Source organism: Hemiscyllium ocellatum, chromosome 16, assembly GCF_020745735.1.
Source record: "Hemiscyllium ocellatum isolate sHemOce1 chromosome 16, sHemOce1.pat.X.cur, whole genome shotgun sequence".
Lineage (NCBI taxonomy): Eukaryota > Metazoa > Chordata > Chondrichthyes > Orectolobiformes > Hemiscylliidae > Hemiscyllium > Hemiscyllium ocellatum.
Genome location: NC_083416.1, coordinates 57,927,101 through 57,940,311, shown reverse-complemented (window position 1 = coordinate 57,940,311; position 13,211 = coordinate 57,927,101). Strand labels below are relative to the sequence as shown.

Sequence of the window (13,211 nt, the reverse complement as noted above, 5' to 3'; positions counted from 1 at the left end):
TAAGTCTAATTGCTAATGGCTAAAATCTGCCTAACTTCTCCCCACCCCCACCCTCCTCTCATTTACCTCTCCACTCTGCAGACACTCTGCCTCTATTCCTAATGAAGGGCTTTTGCCCGAAACATCGATTTTCCTGCTCCTCGGATGCTGCCTGAACTGCTGTGTTTTCCAGCACCACTCTAATCTAGAATCTGGTTTCCAGCATCTGCAGTCATTGTTTTTACCTAAAATCTGCCTAACAACAGGCCTAGGTGATAGCCGCTGTGCAAGTGAAGCAGAGGTTCAGATTGAGTTACTTGCTAAAAGGTGTAAGGTTTTTACATATGGAGATAATGGCAGCAGAATCTATCTTCACAATGGTTGAACTGCTAGTATCTAAAGTGCCTGGAAGATGTTAAAAATGGCAAGTTGTAATCAATCAAGCATTAAACCATGAATTTATGTGCAAAATTAGATAGAGTTTTGGTTTCATAGATAGCTATAAAAAACAAGGTTGATGTAATTCACATTGCCATGAAGATGAATCAAGATCCAGAAGAGATTGAGCAAGAGCCAAGCATCTGTGGTTTATTGTAAAGGAATGTGAGGTGAATTACTTCACACTTTGATTGATAAGACCAAATTCAGGAGGATTTGAAACAAGACGGGAGAATTTCACCTTTTGTGCTAAAGGGTGAATCATCAAGAAAAACCCTCACTGTGGAAGACAAATCTGGGTTTAAGAGTTAAACAGCTGGAAAAGAAAGGGAAGAGAAATAAACCCTCATGAGTTAAGAATTATTTTACACAGGGTCCAGGGAAAAAAAAAGACTGCTTCTGGGACAGTGTCATGTACACCTTTGAAGTGAGTGTTTATAGTAAATGGCGCAAGATCTGGTTTGTAGTTTAAAATATAGGTTACCCATAGAAATTGTGCTTACTTAATAGGAATTTTTTTTGTCTGTTTGTTACAGTAAAGTTCGTAAATCATCAGTTTTAATGTGATAACCTTTCAGCTTTCACTGGAAGTTCAATTTTCATTTATATTATCAGTTATATTTTCATTTATATCATCATTTATATTACCAGTCTCCACAGGGATCATAGCACATGTTTATAATATTTCTAACATGCCTCACAGCTTGTAGGGTTTCCAGCATACTAATGCTGGAACTATTGTCTATCTCCAGAATTTCTATTGCATTTGTCTCAAGTATATTTTGCTCATTTGTCACCTATTACAAGTACCTTGTGAGACAGTAAAGCAATCTTAATGTCTAATGCATCAAATGAATCTCTGAGTCAAATTATTGTTTGACTTCTGTTGTACCAATTTAGGATTGTCTGTGGACTCACTTGCCACATGCATTAATGTACAAGAATCTGTTCTTTCAGACAGGAAGAAGAATTGACACACACTGCTATAGTTATCCAAACACGGAACATATTTTCAGGGGTCAAAAGAAATTCTGAGATTTTATCTTTATTATAAAAAGTTGAAAAACATTTAAACTTTTAAGCAAACATAGAATTTTCATCTCTACAGACTTACAATGTTCTGGACTAGATTGCTTTCAAAACAATATATGTCATTTCCTGAAGACCATTCCTCGAAATAGCCTCAATTGATCAGAGTTGACTTGCAAATCAATCGGCAATCTTTTTGCATTCAGTGGAAACTTTAACACCTTTGAAATTGGAATGCTTGTGTCTGAATAGATGAGTGCAAGATAAAAAACTCTGCAAGCGTGTTCGTTTCTTCAATAGCAAATATATAATCTTATCAGTTTTCCTCAACAGATGAAATATATTTGTGACAGTCGATTAAAATGCAGATCGTATGTTGTCTGCAGGAATAAGAATAATCTTATGGATCGTTTCATATTGCTTGTGCATTCAAAAGCATTCCAAACAGACAGATGACTACTGAAGTGTAACCACTGTTGTGATGACAAGATATGTGACAGCAACATTCCAAAAATGAGATGAAATAAATAATCAATTTAGTAAAACTGAAACAATCCTACTCTTCTTGAAGGAGTGACACAAAATACTTACATCTGCCTGAGAGGGCAGACAGGATAACAAATTAACATCTGATATTTTTTTAAAAAATCTTTTCAGGGCTGAGGTGGAAACCAATTATGCTCACTGAAGCTTCTCAGGTGGCATTGTAACTCACAGCCCTCTGGCTTAAAGGTGCTGGTATTGTCACTGATGTGAAGATAACATCATAGTGGTCTTGCTGAGCTATTATTTGTTTCCAATCTTCACTCCTTTTACATGCTATTGTTAGATCCAAAACACAGAAATAACTTGTCTGTAACTTTCTCCAAACTTCATATAAAGACTTTTTCATTTCTATTTGCATTTCAGTGGGACTTAGTATGTGACAATGGCTGGAAAGGGCCATTTTCTACGTCAGTGTACTTTATAGGAGTGCTGGTTGGTTCCTTTATTACAGGACAGTTAGCTGACAGGTGAGTTATTTCCTTTATCTAGCTCTTCCAGGTATATTCTTCAATTTAATTTGCACTGACAAATATAGGTTTTGCAGGATTATTGTTGGATCCACAAGTGCTGTGGATATTGCTGTGATGTTCTTGATATCCAGATTTCAGAAGGTATCTGAGCTGCTTGCTGCATGCAGCTGGGTTTTGTATAAAGATTCAAAACACTGGCTTATAGGATGCCTTTCAAACAGATAAATGATCATAACCGTGGATCAGGCGAATTATCTGCAATATAAACTATGGTTCTGATGATAAGTCTTCCATAGATGCTGTCAGACCTGTTAATTATTGCTGGCACTTCCTCTTTTTATTTCAAAATCTCAGCACTTGCAGGTATTTTGCTTTTGTACTAAGGTCTTCATTACTTGGCTATGGAATGGTGGGGAAAGAAGGGTTTAATTCAGGGTTGGTACCAGAAGGCATTGTCCAGTTGGATCAGGCTCCATTTGAAGCAGACTCTGACAGAAAGGATAAATAGCCTGGTCACAAGGTCCTTAAACTAGTGAATGAGGGGTTCTGTGGTGGGGAATGGAGGGGTGGAGGACTCAGCTGGCAATTATAACTAATGGTTTAAAAAGACAAATGAGAAGAGAAACAGAGTAATGGCCAGAAATGGTTGTTTAGCATTGCATGTGGAGGGAAAACTATATGACGTGAAGTAATTAAACCAGGACAAAAGAATAAAAATTGTCCACAATATAGTAAAACTGAAACACAAGTTATAAAGCATGTGGATCCTAAAAAATATTAAATGAATTGCAGACTCCTGTTTGTCTTAGAGCATGTGATAAGGTAAGCTTTGCTGAGATGCGTCTGTGAGATGGTCAGAAATAGGAGAACTTTAAATACCAGTTTAGAAGGACTACAGATCAATAAGGGAACTGGTTGAGGAGATGGAGTAGTCCAAGTGATTTAGGATGAAACCACTTAGAACATAGAACAATACAGCGCAGAACAGGCCCTTCGGCCCTCGATGTTGCACCAACTTCAATGATAAGAAATGATTATAATGAGAGCTAAGCAGGTAGTGGAGATTTTATGTATAGAATTAAGAAATAAAAAAGGACTTAAAACAATAGTGGGAGTGTTGTGTAGGCCCCTGGTAACATCTATCAGAAATTGTATGGATACAGAGATTAGACAAGGATAGAGGAAGGACAGAACAGTTTTCTTAGAGGATTTTAACATTGTTATGATTAGGTTAAGCAGTCCAAAATATGGCAGAAATGCAATGAACTTCTTCAATGGGTCTTAAGGCCAACAAAGGAACATGAAATTGCATTGAGGAGTGGAAAAGCTTTAATTAACAGTCGAAAGATGCATGAACATTTCTATGTTAGTATTCATATCATGGTCAGATCAGGATCCCTTAATACTGAGAATTGAGCAATTTTCAATGGAAATAAGGAAATTGCAAATAATGAATTTAAATCAGAATTTAAAGTAGAGGAGAAGGTCAATTGCCAGACATCTCATGGAAATTAATATTAAATCAGTTCAAGGTTTTACGAAAATTAATGCAAATAAAATAATAGTAATGAAGAAAATGAACTCAATAAAGAGTAACAAATTCACAGCAAGAGAAGCTTTCCTTCTTATTGTTTTAATGGACTTAGTATATGAGAGGAATAATGTTCCAAACTTCTCGATTTGGGAAGCTTTTCTTTAGAGTCGAGAGTGTGGTGCTGGAAAAGCACAGCAGGTCAGGCAGCATCTGAGGAGCAGGAAAATCAATGTTCTGGGCAAAAGCCCTTCATCAGGAATGAGAAACTTTTTCTTTAGATGAGAAACATTGCAGTGAGAGGGAAAGCAACATGAGAGTATATTGAGACCTAGGCTCAGAGGGCCCCCAGCTGGAGGGAGGGATATTTGACACCTACAGCTTCAGGGGAAAAAAAATCAAAGAGTGGGGTTAGAGGGAAGTGATGGGTTGATTGGTTCATGATTTTAAAATGTGTATCTTTTTGGAAGAAGAGATTAATGGGAGACAACAGGAAGGAGGATGATATCATGGGTGTGAACTCTGCTATCATACAAGTGAAAGTCAGAGCATTTGGAGTATTATGTACAATTCTGGTCACCCTGTTATAGGAAGGATGTCATTAACCTGGAAAAGGTGCTTAGAAAACCTGGTTGGCACGGGATGAGTGGGACCGAAGGGCCTGATTTTTGCTGTAGAACTCTCTAACTCTATCTTAAGAACATAGAACATTACAGCACAGTACAGGCCCTTCGGCCCTCGATGTTGCGCCGACCTGCCATACCAATCTGAAGCCCATCTAACCTACACTATTCCATGTACGTCCATATGCTTGTCCAGTGACGACTTAAATGTGATTAAAGTTGGCGAATCTACTACCGTTGAAGACAAAGTATTCCATACCCTTACTACTCTCTGAGTAAAGAAATTACCTCTGACATCAGTCCTATATCTGTCACCCCTCAATTTAAAGCTATGCCCCCTCATGCTCGTCGTTACCATTCTTAGATAAAGGCTCTCCCTGTCCAACATATCTAATCCTCTGGTTATCTGATATGTCTCTATTAAGTCACCTCTCAACCTTCTTCTCTCTAAGAAAAGTAGGGTAAGCGAAGCAAAGTTAGTGTAAAGGAAGTAAGCTTATAATGTATTGGCATAGTACATGATTGTTGTGGTTCTGTTCGCCGAGCTGGGAGTTTGTGTTGCAAACGTTTCGTCCCCTGTCTAGGTGACATCCTCAGTGCTTGGGAGCCTCCTGTGAAGCGCTTCTGTGATGTTTCTTCCGGCATTTATAGTGGTTTGTCTCTGCCGCTTCCGTTGTCAGTTCTTGCTGTCCGCTGCAGTGTGGCCGGTATATTGGGTCCAGGTCGATGTGTTTATTGATAGAATCTGTGGATGAATGCCATGCCTCTAGGAATTCCCTGGCTGTTCTCTGTTTGGCTTGCCCTATAATAGTAGTGTTGTCCCAGTCGAATTCATGTTGCTTGTCATCTGCATGTGTGGCTACTAAGGATAGCTGGTCGTGTCATTTCGTGGCTAATTGGTGTTCATGGATGTGGACTGTTAGCTGTCTTCCTGTTTGTCCTATGTAGTGTTTTGTGCAGTCCTTGCATGGGATTTTGTACACTACATTGGTTTTGCTCATGCTGGGTATCGGGTCCTTCGTTCTAGTGAGTTGTTGTCTGAGAGTGGCTGTTGGTTTGTGTGCTGTTATGAGTCCTAGTGGTTGCAGCAGTCTGGCTGTCAGTTCGGAAATGCTCCTGATGTATGGTAGTGTGGCTAGTCCTTTGGGTTGCAGCATGTCCTCGTTCCGTTGTCTTTCCCTTAGGCATCTGTTGATGAAATTGTGCAGGTATCCGTTTTTGGTGAATACCTTGTATAGGTGTTCTTCTTCCTCTTTTTGCAGTTCTGGTGTGCTGCAGTGTGTTGTGGCCCTTTTGAATAGTGTCCTGATGCAACTTCGTTTGTGTGTGTTGGGGTGGTTGCTTTCATAGTTCAGGACTTGGTCTGTGTGTGTGGCTTTCCTGTATACCTTTGTGCTGAATTCTCCGTTCGGTGTTTTCTGTACCATCACGTCTAGGAATGGGACCTGGTTGTCCTTTTCTTCCTCTCTCATGAATCAGATTCCTGTGAGTGTGGCGTTGATGATCTGGTGTGTGTTCTCTATTTCTGTGTTTTTAATGACTACAAAGGTGTCGTCCACATATCTGACCCACAGTTTGGGTTGTATTTGCGGTAAGACTGTTTTTTCTAACCTTTGCATTACTGCTTCTGCTATGAGTCCAGAGATCAGTGAGCCCATGGGTGTTCCATTGATTTGTTCGTATATCTGGTAGTTGAATGTGAAGTGTGTTGCGAGGGACAGGTCCAGTAGTTTAAGTATGCCATCTTTGTTAATAGGTTCAACGTCCTGTTGTATGTTCTGTATGTCCAGCAGTTTGGATATTGTTTCTCTGGCTAGGGTTTTGTCGATAGAGGGGAATAGTGCCGTTACATCAAATGAGACCATGGTTTCTTCCTTGTCTATGTGTATATTTCTAATGATGTCCAAGATTTCTTGTGTTGATTGTATAGATTGTCTGGATCCGCTGATCAGATGTTTCAGTTTCTGCTGTAGTTCATTAGCCAGTTTGTGTGATGGTGTACCTGGTAGTGATACTATGGGTCTGAGTGGGATGTCTGGTTTGTGTACTTTAGGTAGTCCATAGAATCTGGGGGTGTAGTTGCTTTCCGGTTTCATTCTTAGTAGGTCAGACCTGGTTATCTGTCTATTTTTTTGTAGATTCCTCAGTGTGTTGTTTATCCTATTGGTGAGCTGAGGGGTGGGGTCAGACTCCCTCTTTTGGTAGGTGTTGGTATCTGCAAGTAGTTGTTGTGCCTTTTGGATGTACTCTGCTTTGTCCAGTATGACCGTCATTCTGCCTTTGTCTGCTGGCAGAGACAAGCCACTATAAATGCCAGAGGAAATATCACAGAAGCGCTTCACAGGAGGCTCCCAAGCACTGAGGCTGTCACCTAGACAGGGGACGAAACGTTTGCAACACAAACTCCCAGCTCGGCGAACAGAACCACAACAACGAGCACCCGAGCTACAAATCTTCTCCTAAACTTTGAATAGTATGTTATTTTTAGAAAAGGAGTAACTAAGTGGTTTGAGGGAAGCATGGGCAGCACGGTGGCACAGCGGTTAGCACTGTTGCCTCACAGCGCCAGATATCCGGGTTCAATTCCCACCTCAGGCAACTGTTTGTGTGGAGTTTGCACATCCTCCCCGTGTCTGCGTGGGTTTCCTCCCACAGTTAGGTGAATTGGCCATAAGACATAGGAGTGGAAGTAAGGCCACTCTGCCATTCAATCATGGCTGATGGGCATTTCAACTCCACTTACCCGCATTCTCCCCGTAGCCCTTAATTCCTTGTGACATCAAGAATTTATCAATCTCTGCCTTGAAGACATTTAGCATCCCGGCCTCCACTGCACTCTGCGGCAATGAATTCCACAGGCCCACCACTCTCTGGCTGAAGAAATATCTCTGCATTTCTGTTCTGAATTGACCCTCTCTAATTCTAAGGCTGTGTCCACAGGTCCTAGTCTCCTCGCCTAACAGAAACAATTTCCTAGCGTCCACTCTTTCCAAGCCATGTATTGTCTTGTAAGTTTTTATTAGATCTCCCCTTAATCTTCTAAACTCCAATAAATACAATCCCGGGATCCTCAGCCGTTCCTCGTATGTTAGACCAACCATTCCAGGGATCATTCATGTGAATCTCCGCTGGACACGCTCCGGTGCCAGTATGTCTTTCCTGAGGTGTGGGGCCAAAACTGGACACAGTATTCCAAATGAGGCCTAACCAGAGCTTTATAAAGTCTCAGTAGCACAACAGTGCTTTTATATTCCAACCCTCTTGAGATAACTGACAACATTGCATTTGCTTTCTTAATCACGGACTCAACCTGCATGTTTACCTTTAGAGAATCCTCGACTAGCACTCCCAGATCCCTTTGTACTTTGGCTTTACAAATTTTCTCATCGTTTAGAAAGTAGTCTATGCTTTTATTTTTTTTGCCAAAGTGCAAGACCTCACATTTGCTCACGTTGAATTCCATCAGCCATTTCCTGGACCACTCTCGCAAACTGTCTAGATCCTTCTGTAGCCTCCCCACTTCCTCAGTACTACCTGCCTGTCCCCCTAACTTCGTATCATCGGCAAACTTGGCTAGAATGCCCCCAGCCCCTTCATCCAGATCATTAATATATAATGTGAACAACTGTGGCTCCAACACTGAACCCTGCGGGACACCGCTTGTCACCGGCTGCCATTCTGAAAAAGAACCTTTTATCCCAACTCTCTGCCTTCCGTCAGACAGCCAATCCTCAATCCATGCCAGTCGCTTACCTCGAATATCATGGGCCCTCACCTTGCTCAGCAGCCTCCCGTGTGGCACCTTATCAAAGGCCTTTTGGAAGTCTAGATAGACCACATCCACTGGGTTTCCCTGGTCTAACCTATTTGTCAGCTCTTCAAAGAATTCCAACAGGTTTGTCAGACACGACCTCCCCTTACTAAAACCATATTGACTTGTTCTAATCATACTCTGCTCTTCCAAGAATTTAGAAACCTCATCCTTAATGATGGATTCTAGAATTTTACCAACAACTGAGGTTAGGCTAATTGGCCTATAATTTTCCATCTTTTGTCTTGATCCTTTCTTGAATAAGGGGGTTACAACAGCGATCTTCCAATCATCCGGGACTTTATCTGACTCCAGTAACTTTTGAAAGATCTCAACCAATGCCTCCGCTATTTCCTCAGCCACCTCTCTCAGAACTCTAGGATGTATCCCATCAGGGCCAGGAGATTTATCAATTTTAAGACCTTTTAGCTTTTCTAGCACTTTCGCTTTTGTAATGGCAACCATACTCAACTCAGCCCCCGACTCCCTTTAATTGTTGGGATATTACTCATGTCTTCCACTGTGAAGATTGATGAAAAGTACTTGTTAAGTTCTCCTGCTATTTCCTTATCTCCCATCACTAGGCTTCCTGCATCAGTTTGAAGCGGCCCAATGTCTACTTTTGCCTATCGTTTGTTTCTTATGTATTTAAAGAAACTTTTACTATCATTTTTAATATTACTGGCTAGCCTACCTTCATATTTGATCCTCTCCTTCCTTATTTCTCTCTTTGTTATCCTCTGTTTGTTTTTGTAGCTTTCCCAATCTTCTGATTTCCCACTGCTCTTGGCCACTTTATACGATCTCTCTTTTTCTTTAATACATTTCCTGACTTCCTTTGTCAGCCATGGCTGTCTAATCCCTCCCCGAATAATCTTTCTTTTCTTGGGGATGAGCATCTATACAGAGTCCTCAATTATACCCACAAACTCCTGCCATTTTTGCTCTCCTGTCTTCCTCGCTAGGCTCTGCTTCCAGTCTATTTTTGTCAGTTCCTCTCTCATGCCCTCATAATTACCTTTATTTAACTGTAACACCATTACATCTGATTTTGCCTTCTCTCTTTCAAACTGCAGACTGAACTCTACCATATTATGATTGCTGCTTCCTAAGGGTACCCTTACTTTAAGATCTTTTATAAAGTCTGGTTCATTACATAGCACTAGGTCCAGAATAGCCTGCTCCCTAGTGGGCTCCATGACAAGCTGTTCCAAAAGCCATCCTGTAAGCATTCCATGAATTCCCTTTCTTGGTATGATGTGGGAGCTAGCTGATCCCATTGTGAATGGCAGTGACCACATCTGCAGCAAGTGTTGGTTGCTGGAAGAACTCCGGATCAGAGTTGATGATCTGGAATCTGAGCTTCAAACACTGCTGCACATCCGGGAGGGGGAGAGCTACCTGGACACTAAATTGCCTGTAGTGTTAGGTGAAGGGGTAAATGTAGGGGAGTGGGTCTGGATGGGTTGCTCTTCGGAGGGTCGGTGTGGACTTGTTGGGCCGAAGGGTCTGTTTCCACACTGTAAGTAATCTAATCTAAAAAAGTCACGACAGCAGAGTTCACACCCATGATATCATCCTCCTTACTATGTGACAAATCATGTAAGCCTCAGGTATCCCTGGTGACCACATGTGCAGCTATTGGCTAACAGCATATCAGCATTTCAGAATTTGTTGATGAATCCATTATGGAGGCTCTGCAATGTGGGCATATCATGGATTGCACTTGGAGGTCACACCACGGGTGATGACTGAACAGGCAGAAAGGGCATGGAAGGTAGTGCAGGAGTTCCCTGTAGCCACCCCCTTTCTAACAGATATACTATTCTGAAAATTGTTGAGGAGAGGGGACCTAACGCATGGTACCATGGGTGGGTCTGCTGCACAAGGGAGGAGGAAAAGGAATAGAAGGACACTGGTACAGTATGCACTTGAAAGGCAATTCCACACTGGGGATTCTAAGCAGACAGGCATTAGTGTGGCTGGTAAAGAAATCCAGGATGGTATGCTGCCGTCCTGGTGCCAGGGATGTCACTGAATGGCTACAGGGAGGAGGTGAAACAGACAGAGATTTTTGTAAGTATTAGTGCTAAGGACATAGGGACAAAAAGAGATGAGTCCTGCAATCAGGAATTAGGGAGTTAACGAAGTGGATTGAAAACAGAAACAATAAGGAACAATGTCTGGATTACTTCTGGTGCTAATAAGTACAGAAATAGGAAGTGAGGTCAGTTGAATGCATCGCTATAGAGATGGTGCAGGAGGATGTCTCTGGATTTCTGGGAAATTGGGGCCATTTCAGGAGAAGGTGGACTGGACTGTATTGGACTAGCTGCCTTGTGGGGAGGTTTTGCTTGGACTCCTGCAGAGGGTTTAAACTAATTTAGTTGGGGGGGTGGTTAGGATCCTAAGGGAAGGGTGAGCATGGAGTGTTGCACAGCCAAACTGCAAAGAAATAGCAAGTGAGCCAAGAAAGTATTGAAATTATTGGCAGGTAAAGGCACTAGGGAGTTTGGCAAAGTTGGATGGTATTGATTTTAATGCAAGGAGTCTGACGAACAAGACAGATGAGTTGGCAGCACAAGTTAAAACATGGGGTGTGTTTTAATTGTTATCACTGAGGCATGGTTGAGCGAAGAGCACAATCAGTAGTTCCATGTTCCAGGATATATCCAGAGACAGAGAAGGAGGTAACAGAGGCAGGAGTGTTGCAATATGCAAAAACAGAAATTTCTGCAGAAACTCAGCAGTTCTGGCAACATCTGTGGAAAGAAAGCATAGTTAACGGTTTGAATCCAGTGACTGTTCATCCGAACTATTAGTAACTGGGGAAAAAAGCTAGTATTTATGCGAGCTGAAGTGGATGAGGGGTGGTTGAGAGGAAGGGGAGAGAAGAGCAGATACAGAGTGGAGACAGAGCTCAGAGGGAGAGATATAAAAGGGAGAGCTAAACAAGGAGCTAATGGTTAGCAGGCTAAAACAGAAGAAGCTGAATAAAAGATAATAAGAGCTAAGAGTGAGGAAAATGGGTTAGCTGTGCTGATTGCAACTTATATAATGTGATATAACTACAGATGCTATAAATCAGAAACAAAACCCAGAAATTGCTGGAAAAGCTCAGTGGAAACATCTGTGGAAGCAAGTCAGAGTTAACATTTTGGGTTGAGTGACCCTTCCTCAGAACTTGGTGATAATGTGATAATAGGCCTAAAAAGTATGCAAGAATGGATGACTCTGCTAACAGCAACCCATGTCATAATAGGACCAGATGTGAAGTAGGTTAAAAACAAGCAAGGATGTTTTAGAAGGCTCGAAAGTTATTGAACTCAATGTAGAGTCCTAGTGGCTGCCGAGGTCCCCAAGTAGAAAAAGCCCTGAACCATCCTGATCCATCTCCACCCTTTTCCACCTGGCTGAGTTCATCCACACTCTGAACAACTTCTCTTTCAACTCCTCTCACTTTCTTGGGTCAAAGATGTGGCCATGGGTACTCACATGGGTGTCAGTTATGCCTGTCTCTTTGTGGGGTACACGGAACATTTCTTGTTCCAGTTCTACTCCAGCCCCCTATCCACAACTCTTTCTCTGGTGTATCGATGACATCGTCGGTGCTGCTTCCCTCACTCATCTGTAATTATAAACATTTATCGATTTTTCTTTCATTTCCACGTTGTTTTCACCTAATTCTCATTCCTCCTTTAATTTCTTCAACATCTGTTTTCATCTCTGAGGATAGGCTAGTCCCCAATATCCACCATAATCTCACTGACTTCCACAGTTACCTGGAATATGTATCCTCACACCCTACTTCCAATGAAGACTCTATTCCAGTCTCCCAGTTCATCCATCTCCATTGCATCTCTTCCAATGTTGCCAGCTTCTACAAGGGGGCCTGTGAAATGTCCACCTTCTTCCTCAACCAGTTGTGTCCGACCCATCTCCCAACAATTTGGGCCTCACCCCCTCTGTTAGCAATAATAGCATTCGGGTCCCCCTAGTCCTCACCTACCATCCCACCAGTATCCACATCCAAAGGATCATTAATCACTATTTCTGTCACATTCAATGGGATTTCACCACCAGACACATATTTCCCTCCCATTCCTTGTCAGCCTTCTGCAGAGACTGTTCCCTACACAACACACTGGTCCACTCCTCCTTTCACTCCTAACACTTCCCCAGACCCCCATGGCATCTTACCATGCAAACACAGAAGGTGTAACAGCTGCCTGTATACTTCTTCCCTTCACAATATTCAGGACCCATGTCACATCTCCCAAGTGAAGCAGTGATTTACCTGAACTTCACTCAATTTAGTCTACTGTACACACTACTTACAAAATAGTCTATTCTGCGTTGAGGAGACAAAACTTAGATTGGGCAACCACTTTGCAGACACTTATGTTGAATCTGGAAAAATGATCATGAGCTTCCTGTTGCCCGCCACTTCAACACACCACCATGTTCCCTCACCAATATCTCTACCATGGGCTTTCTGCAGCGAAGCCCTGCACAAGCTGTAGAACAGCACCTTATTTTCCACTTGGGAACTCTGCAACCTTCTGGATTCAATATCAAGTTCAATAGGTCTCTCCTGCCTTGAAGTGACCCTGAGAACTTCCATCCACAACATTCTATTGTCTTCACACTTTGTCAATCATGAGATTTAAATCTGTAAGTTTTTTTAAGTAGCAGTCCTCCTTTTGAAAACAACACCTTTTGGAATTTAAAGTAATGTCTATAAACACTTTGGGATTTTGATCAATTTTCATTGATTGTAAATG

General features: G+C 41.8%; 1 protein-coding gene across 1 annotated transcript in view; it reads left to right on the top strand.

Annotated features, from left to right (window-relative positions):
• LOC132823082 (organic cation/carnitine transporter 2-like) overlaps positions 1-13,211 on the top strand; it is a 105,036-nt gene that overhangs the window by 29,093 nt on the left and 62,732 nt on the right. The window contains exon 2 of the mRNA XM_060836621.1: positions 2,356-2,459. Within this exon, the coding sequence (XP_060692604.1) occupies positions 2,356-2,459 (104 nt within the window). The remainder of the gene's footprint in view (positions 1-2,355; positions 2,460-13,211) is intronic.